General features: G+C 41.9%; 2 protein-coding genes across 2 annotated transcripts; both read right to left on the bottom strand.

Annotated features, from left to right (window-relative positions):
- Positions 1-12501: 12501 nt before the first annotated feature.
- LOC121482447 (melanoma-associated antigen B5-like) lies at positions 12502-13575 on the bottom strand. Its single transcript, XM_041740369.1, has one exon. It carries the CDS (start codon positions 13573-13575, stop codon positions 12502-12504), a length of 1074 nt encoding a protein of 357 aa, XP_041596303.1.
- Positions 13576-19650: 6075 nt separating this feature from the next.
- On the bottom strand, positions 19651-20664 carry LOC121482446 (melanoma-associated antigen B5-like). Its single transcript, XM_041740368.1, has one exon. It carries the CDS (start codon positions 20662-20664, stop codon positions 19651-19653), a length of 1014 nt encoding a protein of 337 aa, XP_041596302.1.
- Positions 20665-26142: the final 5478 nt, after the last annotated feature.

The raw sequence follows: 26142 nt of genomic DNA, 5'->3' as shown, positions 1-26142 counted from the left end.
CTGTGTCTCTCATTAATAAGTGAAATATTTTTTAAAAAATTAAATCAGTAGTAACAAATGTTATCCTTATATACATAGATATGTACACCTATTTATACAGGACATGTAAGGATGCAGACTATGATTTCCTGGTCATCTTGAAGGCAGAAAAGGGGGCATTTACTGATTTGAGGAGAGGGAAAAGAGGAGGGCCACACAAAAGATAAAATGTAAAAAAAAAAAAAAAAAAAAAAGGCTACACCAGAAATAAGATGTCTATATCCATTATAATCATATATTTCAAATGACCTTTTTCAACATTTAATAAAATCAAAAGTACAAAGATATTTAAATATATCAATAACCCAGGTAAATCAATGCTTTTTTTTAACCAACTCATTCTCATTCGTTCTTAGGTATATAATAACCTTCAAAATGCAAATTTTTATATTTCAATACTGTATTGCATCTGAGGAGTAACCGGATCTGGTAGAGGCCAGTAGCACAGGTAGTGAAAAAATTTACCCAAGGCAAAAACAAAGGAGATTGAAGTTTATTGAATACACTGCTAGGGAGCAGCTGCAGGACAATAAAGGAGAGACTTTTTGCCAGGAGGCAGTGGGGGGGAACTCTAGTTAATGGGGGAGTGAGGAGGTATAGAATCATATGTTATTTCCCTTTTTTGGTACTTGTGCCCGATTGTAAGTAGACCATTGGTCAGCTAGGGCCTATGGGTATTTTGAGGTAGGTCACCTAATAAACCTGTTTGTGTTCAGCTTAGTGGCTGGCTATGGGCCCTTTCACCTTACTCAGGACTCCATTGCTCAGGCCTGCTGCCTAAAAGTGGCCTCTACAGCATCTGTGGTTATTTGAAACCACTCACTGCCAAAAATGGACTTATCACTGACCCATTTGGACATGGTTTACATTGGCATAGGTTTCATTCATGTTCTCTTTTATCATTAATATCCTCAATATTCCTTATTGTGCTTCCTAAACTATCTATTGGATTTGCGGGGGAGGAAAAAAATTTGTCTTCTATCCTTCTAGGTTCTTTGGATGGTCTAATAATTAAAAACATAAGATAGATGAACAGTAGTAAAGCAAATATAATTACATGTCGATGGGGGCCACATTAAGTATATGGACTCAAAGACTAGTCAGTCAGACAACTGAGGTTATATACCCTCTTCAGGTAAGAAATGGGATGGAGGTCTGATGATTTTAAAAAGAAAAAAAAAAAGCAGATGCTTGATAATTAGAACTTTGTCTTGCTCTCTAGATAGGTCGTTCAGATAACAAAGTTATCTCTTGGTAATAAATCTCTTTCTAGGCCAGTATTCCTATCTAAATTCTTTTAGGTATGGGGCACCTGGCTCCCAGGTAAAGCATGTAACTCTTAATTTTGGGGTTGTGAGTTCAAGCCCCACTATGGGCATGGAGCCTACTTGAAAAAAAAATTAAACAAAAAAAATTCTTTTAGTTTAAGGGAGAGGTAAAAATTTTTCTTGAGTCAGTTGGGTCTTGATTGCCTTTGGCTCAAGATAGTCCACATGCCAAAGTGGCACATTTTGGGAAACTTGTTCTGCACTCCTTCGGGTTCATTCTAAAATGCATCTTCCTTTCTATGATGGTTTCTTTCATCCTAATGATGTTCCTCAGCTTTGCCATCTTAATTTTCATCTTATCATTTTCTTGTCTCTTTCCCCCTGCTTTATTGTATTTCTGTCCTGGGTCATCAGTCAAATATTTGGATGTTTGGTTATATTTTCTTCATTAATTACAAAATATTTGATGACTCCTTGTGTTTTCTCTGTGGCAACGTGTTTCTAGTGGGTTTTCTTCGTATGTTAATGACGATTGTCTTGATGTCACATTTCAATAGTGTCTTTATATAGCTGCTGTGTTAGTTCCTTTTTTTTAGTTCCCTTTTCTTGTTGTTAGTTCCCTTTTTAAATAGTCTGTTAGCATTGTTATCCCAGAAATCAGCAATAAAATGAGGATTCATACTTTCCTCTTGTTATCTTTATTTTGGTGGTTAAAAAAATATCTTGGAATTCTTTTATTTTTCTAATAATAAATTTATTTTTTATTGGTGTTCAATTTGCCAACATACAGAATAACATCCAGTGCTCATCCCGTCAAGTGCCCCCGTCAGTGCCCGTCACCCATTCCCCCCCACCCCCCGCCCTCCTCCCCTTCCACCACCCCTAGTTCGTTTCCCAGAGTTAGGAGTCTTTATGTTCTGTCTCCCTTTCTGATATTTCCTACCCATTTCTTCTCCCTTTCCTTCTATTCCCTTTCACTATTTTTTATATTCCCCAAATGAATGAGACCATATAATGTTTGTCCTTCTCCGATTGACTTACTTCACTCAGCATAATACCCTCCAGTTCCATCCACGTTGAAGCAAATGGTGGGTATTTGTCATTTCTAATGGCTGAGGAATATTCCATTGTATACATAGACCACAGCGTCTTTATCCATTCATCTTTCCATGGACACCGAGGCTCCTTCCACAGTTTGGCTCTTGTGGACATTGCTGCTAGAAACATCTGTTAGACCCTGGCTCACGGGTGCCAACGTGTCCCGGTGGACGCCCCAGAGACTCAGACCCCAGACAGGCAGATGCAACTAGTAAGAGGGTTTATTGGACGTTTGCGCAAACGGGCTCTCCGCCTCCGAGGTGGCAGAGAGCCCCGATTAGCAATTACAGGCGTCTTTTAAAGGCAAAAAGACCGCTTAAAGGCAAAGAAACTGGGGGAGTCGCATAGCATCCAGGTTGATTTCTCAGAAGGTCAACATGAACCTGTTCAGGGACATTTCAGTCAGGGCGTGGGGGGGAATGGTTTTCTTATCTCAGACAACCAGAATATTTTTTGTTGCTTAAATTCCAGGGAGGCGCAGGGATGGGCTGCCTCTGGATTAGGCCTGGTCCCACTCACGGCGGGGGGGGGGGGGGGGGGTGTTCTTCACATTGGGGTGCAGGTGTCTCGGCGTTTCATTGCATCTGTATCTTTGGGGTAAATCCCCAGCAGTGCAATTGCTGGGTGCATGGCAGGTCTATTTTTAACTCTTTGAGGAACCTCCACACAGTTTTCCAGAGTGGCTGCACCAGTTCACATTCCCACCAACAGTGCAAGAGGGTTCCCCTTTCTCCACATCCTCTCCAATATTTGTGGTTTCCTGCCTTGTTAATTTTCCCCATTCTCACTGGTGTGAGGTGGTATCTCATTGTGGTTTTGATTCGTATTTCCCTGATGGCAAGTGATGCGGCGCATTTTCTCATGTGCCTGTTGGCCATGTCTATGTCTTCCTCTGTGAGATTTCTCTTCATGTCTTTTGCCCATTTCATGATTGGATTGTTTGTTTCCTTGGTGTTGAGTTTAATAAGTTCTTTATAGATCTTGGAAACTAGCCCTTTATCTGATACATCATTTGCAAATATCTTCTCCCATTCTGTAGGTTGTCTTTGAGTTTTGTTGACTGTATCCTTTGCTGTGCAAAAGCTTCTTATGATGAAGTCCCAATAGTTCATTTTTGCTTCTGTTTCTTTTGCCTTTGTGGATGTATCTTGCAAGAAGTTACTGTGGCCAAGTTCAAAAAGGGTATTGCCTGTGTTCTCCTCTAGGATTTTGATGGAATCTTGTCTCACATCGTATCAGCAAGAGAAAAACCAAGAACCATATGATCCTCTCATTAGATGCAGAGAAAGCATTTGACAAAATACAGCATCCATTCCTGATCAAAACTCTTCAGAGTGTAGGGATAGAGGGAACATTCCTCAACATCTTAAAAGCCATCTACGAAAAGCCCACAGCAAATATCATTCTCAATGGGGAAGCACTGGGAGCCTTTCCCCTAAGATCAGGAACAAGACAGGGATGTCCACTCTCACCACTGCTATTCAACATAGTACTGGAAGTCCTAGCCTCAGCAATCAGACAACAAAAAGACATTAAAGGCATTCAAATTGGCAAGGAATTCTTTTATCATCCATCTTGATTACAGTCTTTCAATTGCCAGACTGGACAAAGCAGTTTGTGTGGACTTTTTTTTGCACTTGGCAATTTATACGATAACTAGTGTTGTGCCCAAGATTGCAAATCCAAGAAACCACCAAAGAGCTGATGCAGATGCAAGCAAACGAGGGTTTATTAGCAAGCTCCAGCTTGGGTCCAAGTAGATCCAACACAGTGGAGCAGGAACTTGGACCCCTGAGGTGGGTTCCAGCTGGGTTTTTATGGGCTGGTCTAGGGGACCTCCAGAAGGGGTGGAGGAATTTCTTAAGCTCTGTTTTCATTCTGATATGGGGCTTTCAAGGATGTTAAGTGGTTTTTTCCTGTAACTGAAGTAAGGTAAAGTTCAGCTCTTATTCATAGGGGCCTGAGATGGCTGTACTTCAGTGCTAACACTGAACTTAAGGTGGAATGGCCTTAATTTTCTCAGCCTCCACACTAGTAATTAAATACTATTTCCAAAATGGTAATAGTGCTTCCAAAGCAGTAAAACAAAATGAGCAAAATGAAGTATGCGATGAAATGTATGTTTTAAAAAATATGCCTTTGCAGGGGAGGAAAAGTGACTTTCTTTCTGTCCTTCTATGTTCTTAGCTGAGAACCCAAATGAAATAGTAACAGGAGAAAAAAAAAGATAAATAGGAGAAAAATTAAGTTTGATAACTTAATATTTTAAAAAGTTTGATAAATGTGTACCTCATGTATACATGGGAGATACCCAGGAAAACTGAATTAACTCTTCTTCTGAATGGCTCAAGTCACCACCATAAGTGACTTTTCCAGCTAAAGACAAAAGAACACGTTGTGAAGAGTGGAGGAGGGGAAGCCTGTTATGGGAGGTTACAAAGAAAAGAACAGTAATAAAGGTTATGGTTGTTAGGCCAATTTACATCCTCACGTTCTCCAATGATAAAGAGTTTCTAGAGATTTAGAATCCTCTGTCTCTTCCAAGTACAGAAAGGGAGACATCCTTACAAATGGAGATTTCCCTTGTAAATATCTATTACAAAAAGGGTAGCTTTAGATCAATTTTCAGAGCTGCTGCTTTGTCTGAATTTCATAAAAAGTAATCTGCTCAAAATAATCTTGACCAAGAGACAAGTTTTGGTATGGCAAATTTTGCTCCCCTTCACTTTAAAAGAGGAGAAGAAAGTAATGTCCATCACAGAAACCTCTTTGGCATTTTAGAACGAGATACTCTAATGCAATAAGTGGAATTGATATAAATAGTCATTACTTTTGTCTCATATTGAAAGCTTTTTTTAACATCAGTTTTGTTACCTGAACACTGACTTCACAGTCCAGAGCTATAATTTCTAAATGATTTGTTTCTTTAGTTTGTTGAATGGGTTTTTGTCATTACCATATAGCTTTATTTTATAGAATACACCAAGTCAAAGAGGCAATTTAAAATGTAACCACTTTCTAGTACCTTTTTGGTCCCTTACACTTCTCACATTCTATGGATATCTGTTGTGAAAGTTCAAAAGTGTTTTAGTCATTTGCTCTGCATAGTATTTTTTCTATTACCTGGCTTGGAAGGATAATGGAATTTCATGATTAAGTTGATATTTTGGTTAAAGGAATGAACACAAATCCCATCCAGGACTAACTTATTTCCATTGGAATATGATTCAGTATAGTAATGCCAACCAAAATTGAATGTGTTATGCAATTAATCAATTGATGTGTCTATTTTCAAACATTTATTGAATATTGATAGTATGCTTGGTACTGTACAGAATACTCAGAGGTATCCTTCCAAGGGAAATTTATATCATTTAATATCCTTTGTTAATATTAAGTATCAGCACTTTGAGGTCTATCGGGACCACTTTTTAATAAGAATTTCATTAAATTATTTTGAATAATTTTCTGTTATTTTCAAAATATCACAGCAAAGTCAATACAAAAAAGATCATAAGTCATCCTTTCCTTTGTTATTTTTGCCACTTAATGCTTTTTATTATCAGGCTAAATGATCAGATAAAATTTTAGCCGAATTACAATTAAGCATAATCATTACAATCTACATAAATAATATTTGTACTCTGTGTTTGGTATGGTCTGATAAAAATGATAACTTGTGTAATGCACGACCTTTGTAATGCAGTACTTTTACTTTGTAAAGAATAATGTGACATTTATTTTAAAGCTTTTATTAAATTAAGGAATTCACTTATTCTTATTCTGCTATAATTATTTAAAGAATTCCCACCTCACTACATATAAGAATTTATGCTAGACAAACCACAAATCAAAAAATGATTAAATCTTACTTGCCAGATACACAATTCCCCATTTGTAAAAGCTAGAAAAAAAAGTATTTTGAAGGTCTGAAAGTCTATTTAATAAGTATGATCACATGAGTGACAGGCAAAGGAGGAAATTTTAGCTTCTGTGTCTTACACTGTTCCAAAGACATTATTTCTCTTGAAGAAATTTTATACACCACTGGACCATATCATGAACTAGTCACATTTAATTTAAAAAAATAATCTTAGTATAATGTGAACTATTCCAACAATACTTATATGCCAAACTTTTAAATTTCCAAATACTGTTTTAAGAGCAGTATTGTCTCCTAGCAAGTGGCTTGGACCCATGCAGTATTTTAGCATAGTTCTTTAAATATCACTTTTCACAAACTGCTTTTCATGAAGTGAAAGCAATTGTATATATTAATTCTTATGAGAACCCCATCAGTATTCATTATATGAATTCTTTGTAAGAATGGGCATTACTATTTTATTATCTGGCATGCATGCATAAACCTCAAGGTACCAAAGTAGTTTTTTTGAAATCAATATTTCAAAATGTTGTATTTTCTAATAATTATATATAAGTTACATTGTGTAGAGGTTACTTTTGTTGTATAACCTGTCTGTGGTCACACTGTAACTGTTCCCATCCATGCCTAAGGAAAATGAATGAGTTCATGATTTTTTAGGCTATGTCATTATGGATAAAATTTATAACATTAATGTCATTACTACTTCTATGTGACATTTTGCAAACCACTTAGCTGTGCATTTATTGTGTCTGGGGAAAAGTTTTAAAAGATGACAAAAATAAGTCACAGTAAAGAATTTATGATCTTATAAAAAATATTTAGAAATGCTATGTGTTGGGGCACTGGGGTGGCTCAGTGGCTGAGCTTCTGCCTTTGTTTGGCTCAGCATGTGATCCCAGGATCCTAGGATGGAGTCCCATGTCGGGCTCCCTGCATGGAGCCTGCTTCTCTCTCTGCCTGTGTCTCTGCCTCTCTCTCTCTCTCTGTCTCTCATGAATGAATAAATAAAATGTTTTTAAAAAAATATTTTCCAGTTTTACTGAGGTATGAATGACAAATACACATTGTATTTATTTAATGTGTATAATTGATGTCTTAGTATACATACATATACCTTGTGAAATGATTCCCCCAATTAAGTTCATTAACCTTAAAAAATCACAAAAGGCAGAAAAAAAGAGCATAAGTCAAAAATAGGAAAATAGAAAAGGGTCAACAAATAGAAAACAGTAACAAATAGGGTAGATATTAATCTAGTCATTTCAATAATAATTTTCAATATCAGCAATCTGAAAATACCAATTAAAAGAAGAGCTGTATGAATCAGGAAACAAATCTCAACTACATGTTGTTTACAACAAATTCATGTTAAATATAAATATTAAAAATAGATATAATTAAATATAAATATGTGTTGAGTGAACTGGGCATCTGCCTGGGCAGAAGACCACACATTTATTAAGTGAAGCCTCAGCACTTAGTTGTCAGATCTGATGCTGGGTGTGTGCTCTTCCTAGGAATCCCGGGGAGGAAGTGTTGAGTCTGTTTGCAGATGAGAAAACTGAAGCCCAGAGAAGCTGAGGATGAGCCTGTGTTCCTGGGTTCTTGAGGGGCAGAACTGGCATGGATTAAAAATTAAGAGATGAAGAAAGATATACCATGATCTTATTAACCAAAGGAAAACGGGAGTAGGTGTGTTAATTTCACACAGAGCAAAGTTCAGATCGAGGGGAGTTACCAGGGTTAGAGAAGGGCATTACATAATAAATGCTAACTCTCTTAGATTACATAACAGTACTTAATAAGGATGTGCCTAAAAACAGAATATCAAAATGTATGAGACAAAAATTAGAAGAAAAAGTAGATGAATCCATTATATTAGAGACTTCTACAACTTTACATATTAGAAATGAAAAGATCTAGCAGGCAGAAAATTAGTAGGGACATAGTTGAACTCATTAACATGATAAGTTAACAGGATATGATTAACATCTACGGACTACTTCATCCAACTGCAGAATACACATTCTTGTCAAGCTCACATGGGGCACTCACCGAGATTAACCACATTCTGGGCCATAAAGCACATCTAAGAAATATTTCTAAAATGGAAATCATGTAGTTTCTATCTCAGACAATAATGGAATTAAACTTGAAATCACAAACAAAACGATGACTGGAAAATCCTCAAAGCATGAAGATTAAATACGACACTAATAAATTACACGAGTATAAAAAGAAAACTCAAGAGAAATTAAAAAATATATATATATATCTTCAGTGGCTCAGCAGTTTACTGCCGCCTTCAGCCCAGGGCATGATCCTGGGGACCCGGGATCGGAGTCCCACGTCAGGCTCCTGCACAGAGGCTGCTTCTCCCTCTACCCCCTCCCTCTGTCTCTCATGAATGAATGAATGGATAAATAAATAAATAATACCTTCAATGAAATGAAATGATAAGACAACTTATCAAAAATTGTGCGGATTTTTGTATGGGCATGAGATATAGGACTTTGCATACTGTATTCAAATGCAGTGAAAAGGGGCCCAGAACACGTGCCTTACCTCTGTCAATGGAAAGTTTCTTTGTAGTTTACCCAGGCTTCAAAAGTCATTTACATGCCGAGCTTAAGTCTCTCAGTCCTTCAGCACATCCTGTGAAGAACTGGCTCCTCCCACAGTCTTTAACCCACATTGCTAAACCTAGACTTCAATCACACTGAAAAACATGCAGTTTCCCAAACATACTTGCAACATTTGCTCCTACCTACCACCTCACTGCACTCATCTTGACGCTGGCATCCTCACTTTCTATTTTTTTAAAGATATATTTATTGGGCGGCCCAGTTGGCTCAGTGGTTTAGCACCGCCTTCAGCCCAGGGTGTGATCCTGAAGACCCGGGATCAAGTCCCACGTCGGGCTCCCTGCATGGAGCCTGCTTCTCCCTCTGCCTGTGTCTCTGCCTCTGTGTGTGTGTGTGTGTCTCTAATGAATAAATAAATAAAATCTTTTTTTAAAAAAAATAAAGAAAAAAAAAATAAAAAATAAAAAAAATAAATAAAAAAATAAAAAAAAACAAAAAAAAAAAAATAAAAAAAAAATAAAAAAAAAAATAAAAAAAAAAAAATAAAGATTTATTTATTTTACAGAGAGAGAGCATGTGATGGGGGAGAGGGCAAAGGGAGAGAAAGACAGAAGCAGAATCCCTGCTGAGCACAGAGCTCAATGCAGGGCTCAATCCCACAACCCTGAGATGATGACCTCAGTGTAAATCAAGAGTTGGAGGCTTAATCGAATGAGCCACCCAGGCACCCCTCCCTCCCCTTTTTAAGATTTATTTATTTATTTGTATCTAAGTTTTTTTTATATCTAAGATTTTTTAAGATTTATTTATTTATTTATATCTACTCCTAGACATCTCCCCCCAAAAAATCATGGCATCTCCAGCAGTAGCACAGTATATTTCCAAAAGTAGATGCTTGATTAATATTAAGGGAATAAATGAGCCAGTGAGCATATTTTCCAACTTATTAAGATTTAATTTCTTATAAATGCTTAAGTAAACTAAGCAAATCCAGGTATGTGTTATTAAATTTTACTGAACAATAGGCTAAATGAGATAAGATGGGAATTGATAATCTTTTACTTTATTCTGCTCTTTTTATTGACCCAAATAATTTTCTTACTGAGTTATTTTATATTTCCAAAGTAATACCAATGCCTGTCCTATTCTGGATTCAAAATAATTGGGAAGGTTTTCCAATTTGATTCACAAAATATAAAAACTCCTACTTGTAAACTTGATACATGTTAACAAATGTATGAAGAAAATGATTCATAAATTTATATTCAGAAGGTATTTAAACCATTTATTAAAAGGTTTAACATTTGAAGAAGTCAGTCTCAGGTGTGCTGAGGGAGAGAGAACTGAAGATCTCCATACTACCACATAAACAGGTATATAAAGATGATATATATCCATGGTGAAGCAAGTGACCATTAGAGACTTGAAATGCTCTAAGTTCAGACAAAAGGAGGTGATACAGGTTTTCAGCTCCACTAAGAATAGAGTGCAGCTATCAGAGGAGGCCATAAGGAAGGACTTGTCAGCTGGTCAGGTTCCAGAGTTGGGAGGGCATCCTGGGGAAGTCTCAAATGAAGGGCTCTGTAATAATAGAAGGTGCTGGAACCGGACAAAATACCAGGTCCAGGGCAGAGTTAGCTCTCAGTAGGATCCTAGGAAAAGGAAACTCAAAGACAATCCCAAAATTATTATTTATTTTCATATCTACCTTCCCTTCAATAGGCCTGCTTTTAGTATTTTGGTTTCAAGTGCCTTTGTACTGCCTGAGATATATTTGGAATAGTGAGTGTATAAGTAAATTAAGAGACAGTAGGTTGGCCTTGGGTTGAGAGGAGAACCATGTTACCTTTAGGCAAATTCAAACCAGACGTCTAGTCCCAGCTCTGCTAGTGACCATTCTTGTGAACTTGAAAAAAATTGCAAGTTCTTCATCACCAAGTGAGTTTGATAAGCTCCATTATTTGGAATGTATATATGTAACCACATGACAAGATGACTGGAAAATATTACCCAATATTTAAAGAATAGCAATTAATATTATTTCAATCCCAAATGATACCACCCACCTCCCTTGTTGTTGTCGTTGTTGTTGTTTTCCAGGAAGTGTCAGAGAATATGTGGTATTCTTGGATAAAGAACACCAAATCAACCCAAAAAAAAAAAAAATTAGCCTAGCTAGTAAAAGTAAGTAAATTTTCCCCATTAGAACATTTTCATTTAATTTAGGCATGGAGTTTTCTTTCTCAGCTGGTTGTAACTCAAGTTCCTAGAATTGGTGTCAAGGTACAAGTCCTCCCATCCCTTCCAGGTGCCCTTCCAATCAAATGACCTCTGTTAACATTCAATACACCCTCATCAAAAGCCAGCCCTTGCTCAGAGTTTGCCAAATTACATCCAAGATAATCTAATTAAAACACCCTTTTAATGAAGCAGGCTCTGGCTCTCCCAGCTTGGGGCAAGCAGTGCCGGCACTGTGGCATCTTGCCTGAAGGGGGTATCACCCTTATTTCTGAGAAAGTCCACAAGGATGTCATGTATAGATCATCTAATTTGCATGCTGCATTCATCTGCACTGGAATAGGAACAAAGGACACCTTCCTTTCCTGCCCCAGGTGATGATTTCTCTTTGGTTGACCCACAATCCCACAGTAACTCCTAGCACCAGTTTTGTTATATAGACTGACTGCTTTTGTCCCTTTTCACCAAATGCCTATGTTGAAGCCCTAACACCTAGTGTGAAGGTAATTGGAGGTAGAATCTTTGGGAGATAATTTGGTTTAGATGAGGTCATGAGGATAGCATCCTCATGATGGGATTAGTGTTCTCCTAAGAGCAAGAGAAACCAGAACTTTCTCTCTGTACTATGTGAGGACACATGGAGAAGGTGGCCATCTGTAAGGTAGGAAAAGGCCTCTCACAAGAAATCGAGTCTGCTGGCACCTTGTTTGTAAACTTCCCAGCCTCCTTAACTGTGAAAATGTCTGTTGTTTACGTCATCAGGTCCATGGTATGTTGTTATAGGGGCCAGACAGACTAACACAGGGTGATGTCTCACAGTTATCAAGTATACCGTTGAGGGGTTCTGGCCTCTACCCACCAATTCCACAATCTCAGCTAGCCCACCACATACTGTAAATGAGAATTACATCCCACTGAGGCCTGGCAGGTTCCTAAAGTCCCAAACTGCATAGCTCAGGAAATTTCCACATAATTATCTCAAAAAGATGACCCTCCTCCTCACTCATTCCTTTGACTCGACCTGTGGGCCACAGAGGTTATTTCAATGCTCACTTGTCTGAGTGGAGCTCACAGGCTCTTAAATTCTGAGTAAAGGCTGGATTTCCTTCATATTTGCATCTGAAGTACTAACACTGAGCCTACCCATGAGCAGATATTCACTGTGGCAAACAACCAGTAAACACAAACTACAGTTTCTTGAGATTTAATTTCTTTCTTGAACAAATTAACAAAATCGAAGAATAAATCCTTTAATTTTGTAAAACTAAAGACTAAATGAACAAATAAAACTGAATTAATCATGTTTAATTTTTTTCCATTCCATTATCCTTACTATTTTATCATGAGATTCTTTCATATTGCTAATAATATAATTCCTATTGTGATGTTATATTTTCTTATCTAGATAATAACAAAACTCAGGTTTCACTAAGGGTGGAAAGATATTCTGGGGCATAGCCCTGGAAGATGCAATGACTTTGGCAATAGCGCTAGCTCTGGCTTGGGTTCTCTCCTCCTCATCTCGCAGAGCTTCTTCATAATAAGATGGGAAAGCACTGGGGATGGTATCGTTGACTTTTGCCAGAAATTCCAGGACTTGCATCTTGCTGGTTTCAGCTTGAGCTTTCAGACCCCACAGGAACTCATAGCGTGGAGGATCACTGTTAGACACCTGGCGGTATTCTAGGTACTGCAGCCTCACCAAGTCTTTGGTGATGAGCTTCCTGGGCTCTCCGTAGATGAAGTGCTTCCTCCCAGCATATACACGCATCATACCCAGGAACTTCCAGATGTCTTCCTCAGCAGCGCAGTTGCCCTTCATGAAGATCATTCCTAGGATATTCATCAGCAGACCGGTCTTGGGTAACCCCCTGCCAGCACGCACCCTCCCGTTGTTGGGGAGTTTGAGTTTGCTGATGAGGTCATACGATTGTCTGGTTGAGTCGATTTCCTTCAGGTCGACTGCGAAGACAATCTCAATGCGCTCAGAGGCTTTCTTGAGGATCTCAGGAAACTGGTCTTCGTAATGATGGCCGATAATCTTCAGCATGTCTTCCTTCAAAATGGGTTGCTTCATTTTATACTTGTACAGAAGGAACTGCTCCAGCAGGCCAGGCTTCCTGGTCAAAGAATCTTCACCTACACTCTCAGTGTAGTAGGCGGCCTCATAGGAATTTGCTGTATCATAATCTTGGTTGTTGTACTCTGCATCAGATCTAGCCCAAGAAGCACCTACAGAAGTAAAGGTGGTGGCTTGTGCTCTTCGATACCACTGGGAAGTGCTACTTGCCCTAACGGGAGACAGAATCTGGTCAGCATCTTCGTACTGAGGAGGAAAGGAGGGAGTGGACTCCTTTTCTACTGCTGCTGTGGCCTGAGCATTCTCACCAGCCTGAGCCTCAGCTTGAGCCTGGCGGCGTTTCTCAGAAGCCTGGAGCTTACTCTTCTGACTCCGAGGCATGATGCACTATGGTGACAAGCAGCAGGCAGGTGTATGAACAGGAGCTCAGGAGATGTGAGCACTTGGAGGAAAGAGAGTGAGATGATGTAAGCACCTTCGGTAGGGAGTTTCTACCTTGGCTTTAACTGAAGCTGCTTCTGCGGGTTTACTCGAGGGCACTGCTCCGCGGGCCCACAAGGTTCCTGTTCTAATCAGCCTGTCCTCTGAGAACCCTATAGAGGAAGGGGACCTTACACTGCTGTCTGCCAGCCCCGCCTGGGGTATACTGGGGTGACATCAGAGGCTGCCAGTGGGGAACTTCTGTTCTGGGCTCGTGGAGGAGTCTTCTCTGTTTAACTTCAGGATCATCTTCTCAACCCTCGGCAGGTCCTGGGCCTCCTCTATTCTACTGCTGTGAAGTCGATACCTCAAACCAAAGCCAGAGACCCCAGAGAAATAAGTAAAGTAGTAGTTCCTTACTCCCTGTCCCTGTCAGGGGCATCCACCTGAGATCTACGTGGAGCTCTCTCCTTCATGAGCTGTTTTGGCCCTTAGTTCTCATTCAGGGTGCTCCCTTGGTCTCTAGCTAGTGCCTGGTACACCTCCCTCCTGCTCACTGGTGGCTGTACCATCACACTAAATATCTCTTGTCTCTGAGATTTAATATAAATAAATGAGAGTAAGGCTTAGCCTGACCACCCTGCCCTGAACCTGCAAGTGCTGAATGCAAATGTGGGGATCTGATTTTTTGTTATCTTTTTATGTTCAGTGGTCCCCTCCATCTTTCCCTTGTCCCCTGCTCATTGAAAAGCAAGGAGCAGATAAAAAAAGGAAGGTTATGTGTGCACGCATATGGGGTGGTGTCCCAGAAACCAAGGGGTAGGGGTGGATGCTTCATTCTCCTTGCTGAACTGGACACAGAAGGGGCTGGTTCAGTTTGCTAGCTAGGGGCCCTTTGATGACCTTGACTGGTGGTCTCAAGAAGGGCTGGCAGGCAGCAGATACCACATCACTGGAGATTGAGGAGATAATGGTGGGGGGGGGCAGTAGAGAAGCTATAAGAGTGCATATAAATCCAGTAAGAAGCTCAACTAGGAGGGAAAGAGATAAGGCTGGGGAAGGTGCACTGGCCAGGAAGGCTGGATTCGGTTCTGTTTTGAAGATAAGAAAGGCTTGACCTTATGTGTCTGTAGTGGGGAAGAAGCCTGTGCCCCTGCCCCAGAGCTCCCCAGGATTGTTGGCTGCTGTAAGTTCTATGCCACCTCGATGTTGTAGAATTGTTGATCCCCTCAGATCTCAACTGGGAGTTCTGCAGCCTTGATTTCCTTCAAGATATGATACCCTTCCCGAGATCAAGGCTTTCAGCTCCCTGATCCTTCAAATATTGAAGGAAGCCTCACGCCCACCTGACTGCCATGCTTGGTTCCCCCGAGAGCCTCTAGTCAGAATGGAACCCCCTACTCCCCCATTCCCGCTGGTGAACTGGCAGCTCCCACCAAAGCCTGCACCTTCTTGTGACCCTCCAGGCAGAAATCTACCTCAGCCTGACTGCTCTGCTGTGGGGCGGGAGGACTGAGGGGTGGAGGCTGAGGGGTAGTGAGTGGGGGGCACGGGAGGCGGTGGAGGCTGGGGGGTTAGGGAGTGGAGAGGAGGGGGTGGGGCCGGGGGGGGTAGGGAGGAAGGGAGATGGGGGGTGGGGAAAGGAGGGCGGGAGAGGGTGGTAGAGGCTGGGGGGTAGGGAGTGGGAGGTTCGAAGAGGGGGAGTGGGGGCTCGGGGGTAGGGAGTGGAGACGGGGTTTAGGGCTGGGGAGTGGGGGTGGAAGAGGGGGCTGGGGGGGTAGGGAATGGCGGAACATACCAAAATGGGAGGTTCGGCTGAGAGGAGTGGGGGCAGGGAATGGGGGGGTAGGGAATGGCGGAACATATCAAAATGGGAGGTTCGGCTCAGAGGAGTGGGGGCAGGGAATGGGGACATGAGGGATGGGGTGGCATGAGGTGGGGGTGGCACTTTTGGGGGGCGAGGGCGTTCTGGCATTTTTTAGTCAGGTTCCTCACCTTGACTTGTGCTCGGGTCTGAAAGATTCCTCACTTGCCTGGCCCAAGGCGGCTGCCGAAGCAAAGTCACGCACCTCCTCAGGCGCCCCAAGAGGAAGTGAGGACTGTTCTTCCTGTCACCAACGACAGGGCCTCTCAAGGCTGGCAGCAGGGGTGGGATCTCTGGTGCCCCCTCTGTTCTGGGGTGGAGAACACCCTCAGTTTCATACAGGACTGTCACTTGGCCCTCATCTATGACCTTGGGCTCTTCCACACCCCTTCCTTGCGATGCCCTCCCTCCCATCCTTGAGAACTTTCTTGTGGAGATGCCACTCCGACAGCATAGACGGAAGAGTGGGGGGGGGGGTCGCTGCATGACTGCCCAGGTGACTGTATGTTGCTGTGGTCAGCCTCCATTCATAGTTCCCATCTGGGCTCCTGTCTCTAACGAAAGGCTTCCAGAGCAGGGCCACAGCCCGCCAAGCCCTGGAGTCGTCTAGACAGTGCAAATCGTACAGATGAGTCTGTGTCCCAGGAGTGATGTGACACGGGGAAGGTAAAGAACGAAAAAGACACTTAGCTTGGCCGATGCAATATCCGTAAAAAAAAAAAAAAAAAAAAACCCGCCCATATATCCCTTCTCTTTACTACCCACACTTGGCATCTTCAGTAACTTCTGTTCTAAAATACTTACCATCGGAAAAGACCGAGCCACATAATTTCATGAGACTGACATCTTTTTTTTTTTCTTTTTCTTTTAGGTTGCTATCTTTTGAAGTTAAACAACACTACATATTGTTAGCAGATATTATATCTTCCTGTCATTATTCATACCTCTCATTTATTTTGATATTTTTATTGCTCCGGTCATATATTTCTTTCTTTTTTTTTTTTTTTTTTTTTACCTAATTGGCTGAGATATATTTTGCAGTAGTGACAAAGTGAATACACGTTCACAAGGTTGACTTCAGGCTGGGAGTGGTAGGCCAGTGTATGCCCTGGATGAATTCACACCAGGGCTTTGGTCTAGCTCTGACATTTACCACCTTGTGAATAGGAGACTGAAGTTTTTTATATGCCAGCTGAGTTTGACAAACTATATTTTAAGACTTTGAGAATGTAGGCACTGTATATAAAGCATCTGTCAAGATGACTGGCTAATACTGGGCATTTAATGAAAGGCAGTGATGATGATTTTTACCTAAATAATATCATCTTCCTATGGAGGAATGTTCTTTAAATCCAGGGTCTGTCCTTCAAAATGCAATACAAAAGAATATTAAATCAGCCAAAAATTCACTTTAGCAAGTAAAATTAAGTATCTTTTCCCTATTAGAGTATCTATTATTTCATTTGGGGGTGTGGCTTTTCTTTCGATGGATGCCACTCAGAACTCCTTGCATGTTGTCAAAACCCCACTCTTTTTCTTCCCAGTTCTTCGTCCGTTCAAATCACCTCAATTTTCATTTGTTTTGTCCCCACCAAAATCTAGCCTTCTCTTAGAATTTGCAAACTATAGTCAAGAAAACCTAATTAAAATACTTTTTTACAAAAGATTTATTTATTTATTTATTTATTTATTTATTTATTTATTTGAGACAGAGAGAGAGACAGAGACACAGGCAGAGGGAGAAGCAGGCTCCATGCAGGGAGCCTGACGTGGAACTCCATCCTGGGTCCCCAGGATCGCGCCCCGGGCCAAATGCAGGCGCTAAACCGCTGAGCCACCCAAGGATTCCCTAATTAAAATACTATTTTAGGGCAGCCCCGGTGGCTCAGCGGTTTACCGCCGCCTTCCGCCCAAGGCATGATCCTGGGGACCCAGGATGAGTTCCACATCAGGCTCCCTGCATGGAACCTGCTTCTCTCTCTACCCAGGTCTCTGCCTCTCTCTCTGTGTGTGTCTCTCATGAGTAAATAAATAAAATCTTAAAAAATAAATAAATAAAATAAAGTGCTATTTTAATGCAGTGGATCCTGACTGCACCAGTTCAAAGCAGAAAGTGTCATTACAGTGGCTTCTGTGTGTGTCATCTCAAGGGAGTTCACCCTTTTATCTTGAAACTCCCTGGAGACCATGTGTTTAGAATGCCTATTTGTGCACTACATTCTTCTTTTTTGAGATAGTAACAAAGACACTTTTGACTCTTGTCTTTTCGGGGCTGAATTGCGTCCACCAAAAATTCATGTTGAAGCCATAACCCCTTCCCCCCCCTCCTCAGAATGCGACTCTAGTTGGAGATGAGGCCATAAAAGAGATGGTTAAATTAAAATTAGGCCATTAGGGTGGGCCATAACCCAGTCTGACTGGTTTGCTTATGAGAAAAGACTAGGACCCACAAAAAGATACCAGAGATTCATGCACACAAAACGACAACCAAATAAAGAGGGTGGCTATATGGGAGCCCAGGAGAGGAACCTCAGAGGAAACCAATCTTGCCAGCAGCTTGGCATTGGACTTCTAGGCTCCAGAACTGTGAGAAAATAAATTTCGTTTTAAACTGCCCAGTCAGGAAGCCTGGGTGGCTCAGCAGTTGAGCGCCTGCCTTTGGCCCAGGGCATGATCCTGGAGTACCGGAATCGAGTCCCACATCGGGCTCCCTGCATGTCCCTGCATGGAGCCTGCTTCTCCTTCTGCTTATGTGTCTGCCTCTCTCTCTGTGTGTGTGTCTCTCATGAATAAATAAATAAAATCGTTAAAAAATAAATATAAAAAAAAACTGCCCAGTCTGTGTTATTTGGTTATGGCATTCCTAACAGGTTAATACACTGCCCCAGGTAGAGGTTTCTTTCTGGATTATCTATGATGCCAAAGTGATTGACCAGAGCTTGTTTTAATGGCCTCCTTTTCATCCCACTAGGTGAGGAAAGAACTTCCATACTGTGGTTCTATGGACTTCAAATACGCGCCACTGGACACTGTAGAGATGAGACAGACATCTGGTTTTGAATCATGGGTACTCACTTGGCTGGAGGAGAAAGGCATTGCGTGCTACACAGCACAAAATGGGGGCTACACCTAGGAACACAACGCATGAACGAGTCTTTGGAAGGCAGGATTTGGTGTCAAGAGTTTGAGGTGACCTTTAGTTCCCGTGGTACCATGCAATCAGCTTCTTTGAATAATTCTGCAAGCTGATAGGGAACAAAAAACTGCTACTTAGGAATAAGCAAGGTATTAGGTGCCTTGTCCCCTTGATAAAGATGGTTGTTTGATAGTGGACCTTATCTGCAAGTGCACAGTATGGAGGGGAGCTTTCATTTAGTCAATTTGAGGCCCTGTCGGTTTCACTCAACGTCAAGGAGTCTGTAATATTGAACCTTGATTTTAGACCTTGTGGCAGCAAGTGTAAAATTCCATTCAAAGATTTTTCTTTTCTCTCAACTCGGAGATGCATCATCTTAGGGTATGGCCTCTGATCACCATTCCGCGACCTTAGTCTAGCCCATCATGTAGCTTAATTTGAAATTACATCACACAGATTGACCCTACAATATCCCGAAACTTAAACTGCCTTGTTTCGGGGAATACACACTCTACTCTGCCCTGAGACACCTCCTGTTTTTTGGGGTGTGTGTGTGTGTGTGTGTGTGTGTGTGTGTGTGTGTTTTAACTTTCTTATAAGACAGAGAGGGTATCTTAGTATTTTCCTTTTGATCATAGCTACTAGTTTCTAAAGTTCTATAGGAGAGGCTGGGTCTTTATCTTAGCATCCCCAGTACTAGCATGGAGCCTTCCAGAAAGCAGATTACTCACTAGACATTTGGGGAATAAAAGAGTATGAGGTCTACGTTGTAATGACATAATATTTCCTGAATTCTTTAATAAATAAAACACATTGAAGTATAAATCCCTTAATTTTATAAAACAAAAGACTGAAGAGTCAAGAGCATCAAAGCTGACCATGTTTTATTATTTTTTTATATTCCATTTTTGCAGTAAATGGGATTCTTTCACATATCCATGAAAATCCCTATTGTGATGTCATATTTTCCTTAGATGATTGGGAAAAAAGCCTCAGGTATCAGTAGAGGTGAGAAAAGCTGCTGGATGTGCCCCTATTACACATACTGGCTGTAGCAGTAGTGCCTGGCCGAACCTCTGGCTTGGACTCTCTCTTCCTCATCTCGCAGAGCTTCTTCATATCTTATTGAGAAAGCACTGGGAACTGTATCACTAACCTTGGCTAAAAATTCCAGGACTTGCATCTTGCTGGTTTCAGCTTGAGCTTTCGGACCCCACAGTAGCTCATAGCGTGGAGGATCACTGTTAGACACCTGGCGGTATTCTAGGTACTGCAGCCTCACCAAGTCTTTGGTGATGAGCTTCCTGGGCTCTCCGTAGATGAAGTGCTTCCTCCCGGCATATACACGCATCATACCCAGGAACTTCCAGATGTCTTCCTCAGCAGCGCAGTTGCCCTTCATGAAGATCACACCCAGGACTGTCATGAGCAGACCGGTCTTGGGCAACCCCCTGCCAGCACGCACCCTCCCATTGTTAGGGAGCTTCACTTTGCTGACCAGGTCGTAAGAGTGGCCGGTTGAATCAATTTCTTTCAAGTCGACTGCGAAGATAATCTCTATGTGCTCAGAGGCTTGCTTTAGGATCTCAGAATAATGGTCTTTGTAATTTTGGCCAATAATATTCAGTATATCTTCCTTCATGATGGGTTGTTTCATTTTATATCTATACAGAAGAAACTGTTCCAACAAACTCACTTTCATAGTTAGAATATCAAGGCATTCGCTCTCACTAGAAGGTAAGGGCTCAGAGAAATAGAGATTTTCCTCATCTTGACTGTTCTCACCTTCATCAGATCTTGTACCAGAAATATCAGAAGGAATAATGGTGGTAGATGAGGCTCCGCAAGACTCCTGGAAAGTGCTAGGTGACTCAGGAGCTGATAAACTCTGGGTATTCCCCTCCAAAACAGGAGAAGAGGAGATGGGGGACTCTTCCTGTGCTTCAGGGCTCTGAACTCCCTCGTTACTCTGGGAGTCACCCTGAGACTGGTGGCGTTTCTCACGAGTGCGAGTGCGAGTGCGGTGCTTACTCTTCTGACCCCGAGGCATACTGAGTATGATCAGGGACAATGGTCAGAAGGTGAGTGGGAGAGAAAGTGATGAGGAACATTGACAGGATGTCACCTTCAGCAGGGAAATAGCACCTTGGCTGGTGGTATGTGAAGAAGGCTACATTTGCAGTTCTCCTCAAGGGCACTTCGCTCCAAATCCACAGGGCTCCCCTCCACCTAATCAGCCTATCCTTTGGAAAACCTGTGAAGGAAGGTAGAGCGAGGTTTAGGCTGCTTCCCGCCAGACCTGCCTCAGGCATCCTGGGGTGACAGCGGGGGCTGCTGGCCTTGGGGTTGAGGAGTCTCTTATTCAAGACCATCATTCAACTAGTGGCAGGTCACGGCTTTCTTTCCCTCTGTTCTTCTGAGGTTGACATCACAAACCTCCCTGGCACCCACAGTAAGGAATTGATGGGGGTCCTCAGCTTGTAATTCCTGTCTAGGTCTGAATGTTCAGGGGGAGCTTTTCTATCCTGGCCTCCATGGGGTCCTCGAGTCCTCATTAAGGGTCCTAACTTTGGATCTGTATGGGGCCTGGCTCCCCCACCCCTTTCAGTGAATGGTAGCCACACCTCCAAACTAAGGATTTCATTCCCTGTAAATATGATATAATTAAGTGTTGAGGGAGTTTCAACTTGATAGCCTAGCCCCGGTTCTTAAGGACTAAAACCAGAGGTGGAGTCAGATTTTTTATTACTCTTTCTATTTAGTGGTGGGGAGTCCCTTGGTCCTTGCTTCCAACTTTGACCCTTTTTATGGCTTGAAATTGCTCCCTCCCTTACCCTTAGGCCTGCCCCTCATATCAAGGCCTGTACCACCCTGAAACCCCTAGAAGAAAAGGATCTCCTTACCTGACCATACCTGTCCTTGGTCTCCTAAGAAATTAACACTATCATGCTCCTACTATTTGGGGGTACGTGGCTCCTTTTGTCCTCAGGGTATTCACTTCAGCCTCTGGAAACACCAAGAAAGCTTTCCACTGCTATCACTTTAGCCATACCCCTTATACCAAGTCTCTCACCTCTTTGTGACACCCTAGGGTGAAGTGACTATGTCACATTATGTCAACAATGCCCAGGTATCTGAGGATTTCCAGCAAAGGCAGGATTGTATATGAGTCTCAGTTCTGAGGGAAAAGGTTTCCCTAATTTGTGAGACTACTTCCTTTGCTTGCCTGAGGTCCCTTCCCACACACCAAGGCCCTCACATTTCTGACACTTTTCTGGCAGAGTCAGCCTGACTGCCTTGTCTGAGGCATGCCATGGTTGCAGGGGCAATCTCTGTGCCACCTCACTATTCTGGGGTCTGTGATCCCCACAGTCACCACTCAGGACTCTTCCCTTGATGCCTGGCAGTGCCTGAGATGCCTCCCTCTATAGTCCAAGGTCTCAAAGCCACAGACCCAGCCCATCACTCCCTTAGGTGCCAGAGATAAGTCTTGTATGGATGGAGGTTTCTGTAATTGTCCTGCACAACCACCCACCCCAACCTGCGCATACACAGGCAGGATGTTATTTGTGAGGCTTCTGCTTCATGAGTGACCTCGGGAGCCTGGTTAGTTGACATTAGCTGGCCTCCAGGTCAGAACTGGTCTTCTGGTTGGGATGCCAAGAGCTATAAATTTTGCTTTACATACCCCCTGGCTTCAAGCCAGGCTGCCTCCCTGCCTCCAGAATGAAATCCAGGAGGGGAGGCAACCACACCTAGCCTGGGCTCCTTGAAGCTATAAAGACATGATAACATAGGAACACAGCTCGTGCCACACTGCATGTGGGCAAGCAAATGTTTAACTTAAGACCCCATCATTTCCCCTATAAATACAGCCGTGATGGGGATAGTCAGTTGGAAGTCTCACCTGAGGGGAGGATGGTCTCCTCACACTTCTCCATCCAGACTCCAGTTTGGCTGACTCCACAGGGCTTCCCCAGCTAGTGAGAGGCTGGATGTTGTAAGTGCCCGATTTGATGTAACTTTGGCTTATTCTCCTTTACTGCTTACTATTGCCCTCATCTATGCGTCGATTTCCCTTTTCATCTTTCTATTAGATTTTTATAATATCAATAAGGTGTTTCTTCCCCTTCAAAAACAAGAGTAGGACAGCCGTGAATCTTTACAGCAGGAGGGAAAGTCAGGGAATGCTGCATGAAGCTACTCCTGCCTGTGCCTTTCCAGGTATGTTATGAGGATTCAGGCTTCTTCTTTTTTTTAAAGAAGATTTTATGTATTTATTCATGAGAGATACAGAAAGAGAGAGAGGCAGAGAGAGAAGCAGGCTCCATGCAGGGAGCCCGATGCGGGACTCAATCCCAGGACTTCAGGATCATGCTGTGGGCCGAAGGCAGGCACTAAACAGCTGAGCCACCCAGGGATCCCCAAGGATTCGGGCTTCTTAAGGCCTTCTCTGATCCCCGTAGGAGTTTGCCGCTAATATTCACTTAGGATCTTTACCTTGACTCCTAGCAGACCTTGGTTTTCCACTTTCTTTCAACTTAAGATCACCCATGTAGACCAAAGTTCTTGGAGCCCTGAGAACCCTGAAAATAAGTGAAGAAAATCTTGGCAGCTCTGCCTTGGCCTCCTAGGTCTCAGAGGAGTCACAGGCCAGTCTTCCCATGATTTTAGTTCTTATGTAGCCCTGAGAACCCTGAAGATCGGTGAAGGAATGCTTATCTTGGCAGCTCTGCCTTGGCCTCCGAGGTCTCAGAGGGGTCAGGCCAGGCTTCCCTTGATTCTAGTTATCATGGGGTGTTTGCCTCCTTAGTCCTCATTCATCAGAATTTTCATATTGACTCCTGTCTCTTCTTTGAAAGGCTTCTGGGAAATACCTCATCCTTCCAAACTCTTGCTCTGTCTCCCTACTGCAAAGCTGTAGGGAGATTTTATTAAGCTATTGTGTAAAATCACTGACTAAATGCACCATACATGCGAACTAGGAGCTATTATATATAGTAAAATAGCTGTTGGAGCATTTAAAATAAGAAAACAGGAATCAACTCATGGAACCCATTCGCTAATGGGTTGATTGCCAGAGGTGATGTGAGATGAAGGAGCTAGAGGAAAGATGGGGGCCAGGGCAGATGGTGTGCTGTCATAGAAAGCAAGCTCATTTCTTCATTCTCTTCAAAGACCTAGCCTCTTAACATAATTCCTCTTCTAACAAATTTACTTTCCACAGTGAAGGGACTGAGTCACATGACACTGTGATTCCCTGATCATTTGGGGTTTACTGACATTTCCTTTGTTGATAACGTTGTTACTGAATATTGTCTTTCTCTATTCATTCTACACACCTTGATTTTTCTATTTTTATTGCTTATTCCTCAGGCTATGTATTCCAGAATAATACTGTGGTATGAAGTTGTGCTTTTTAATACCTGAAGTACATTTTGGAATAGTGAGCAGAAAAATGAAGTAAGTGACACAGGTGTGCCTCGGGCTGGGAGGAGCAGTGTGGGCTCTAGAGGAATTCAGAACCAGGGTCTAGGCCAGGACAGTCACTTGCCAGCCTTGAATTTGAGACTATTCTAAATAATTTATCTCCAAAGTGACTCTGATAACATTTTTCATGTAGGACTATAGAAATATATGTGATGATGTATTGAACACCTAGCACAGTATTAGGCAAAGTTCAATGCTTTTTTAAAAAATTTTTTTAAAGATTTTATTTGAGAGAAAGAGAGAGCATAAGCAGGAGGAGGGTCAGAGGGAGAAGGAAAAGCAGACTCCCAGCTGAGCAGGGAGCCTGATGAAGGGCTCAATCCCATGACCCTGAGATCACGACCTGAGCTGAAGTTGGATGCTTAACCAGCTGAGCCACCTAGGTACCCCCTAAGTTTGGTACCTTGTTTTTTTTTAAGATTTTACATATTTATTCATGGGAGACCCAGAGAGAGGCAGATACAGAAGCAGGCTGCCTGTGGGAAGCCTGATGTGGGACTCAATCCCAGGACCTTGGGATCATGACCCATGCTAAAGGCAGACACTCAACCACTGAGCCACCCAGGTGCCCCAAGTTTGCTACTTTTAATGAATGGAAGTTATTACTAAGATGATTTTGACCCCACATAATAACACTGTTTCCTCACATAATTTTATATCGAGCCTGTATTAAAGAATATACAACTTCAAACAATAGAAATCCAAATCCACTGAAATGCTGCTGGGCAAATAAAATGGAGTAGTATTTCTCCACTAGACCATCTGTTTTTTAATATGGGTATGGGGTTGTCTTCTCCAGTTGGATGCAACTAAAAGTTCCTATTTGTGTCAAGGTCAAACAACTTCCCTCCTGGGTCCATTTTCATCCAAACCACCCCCTATTTTCATTCATTTTATTACCAACAAAATTCGAGCTCTCCCTTAAGAGTTTGACAAATTATACTCAAAATAACTTAGTTAAAATGCCCTTTTAATGGAGTGAGCTCTTACTTATCCTGCAAAAAGTGGTAAAGTCCAGGTGCTTCTTGGAATCTCACTTCAATAGAATATTACCCTTATTACTCAGAAACTCTCTGGACATTCTATGCCTCAAAAACCTTATTTGTGTACTGTTACCTGCACTGGGGCAAGCATATAGGACTCCTTCCATCCAGCCTTCAACCCAGGACTGTCACTGGTTTTCCCAAAATTCCAAAGTAACTGTGAAAATCTATTTTCCTTTCTAGACCTACTCTCTCAACTCAGAACCACCGACTAAGGACTTGGTCCCTCCCAGTCCACCAATTCCACCCAGCCCATTGCACAGCCTGGCTTAAAATGACCTCCCCCCAAGGGACTGGCATTTTACCAAGGCCAACAGAGCCTTGATCAAGTAACTTACATTAGACTGTTATCATCTAGGACCTCCCCTCCCCTAATATACCTCTTTATTTTACTTCTCATTTATTTATTTCTCAGAAAGTATCTCACCATCTTCATTGTATGAAAACTGCTGCTAGAGTATACATTTCTATGTGCAAGGGTTCAATGTTATTTTTCTTACCATCCAGTGCGATTAAGGACTATTCCAAAGAGCAGATGCTCAATGCTGGGGGAAAGAGGGAACGAGCAAGAAGTTTATTTGATTTAATTTCTTACACATTTTGAATTCGATACATATACTCAGGTATATATTATTTAATTTTACAAGCAAAGTGCACAGAGAATAAGGCAACAAGTTAACCACCTTTTACATATGTGTCACCATTTTTTATCACAAATATTTTCCTATGAGGTTCCTTCATATTCCCATGAAATAAATTCATTCCAGTGCCATGCTACCTTGTTCTGTAGCAAAAACAAAATACTAAAGGCTTTTCAGCTTGTTTACAAAAAAACACAACTCTTAATCTTAAACCTGAATGGGAATAAAATTCAATTCCATGAAAATACCTATTGCAGTGCCATGTTATCTGCTTTTCGATCATAAATGCAATACAGATGGTTTGTGACTTTCAAATACCAAAAATGTAGCTCTCCTGTGTTAAACAGCAATAAA

This window comes from Vulpes lagopus, chromosome X (assembly GCF_018345385.1).
Source record: "Vulpes lagopus strain Blue_001 chromosome X, ASM1834538v1, whole genome shotgun sequence".
In the NCBI taxonomy this organism is placed as follows: domain Eukaryota; kingdom Metazoa; phylum Chordata; class Mammalia; order Carnivora; family Canidae; genus Vulpes; species Vulpes lagopus.
This window is presented reverse-complemented; position numbering and strand designations above follow the sequence as displayed.

Excerpts from the sequence above, each read along its gene's own strand:
- LOC121482446 (XM_041740368.1), bottom strand. The coding sequence starts at position 20,664 with ATGCCTCGGGGTCAGAAGAGTAAGCACCGCACTCGCACTCGCACTCGT.
- LOC121482447 (XM_041740369.1), bottom strand. The coding sequence starts at position 13,575 with ATGCCTCGGAGTCAGAAGAGTAAGCTCCAGGCTTCTGAGAAACGCCGC.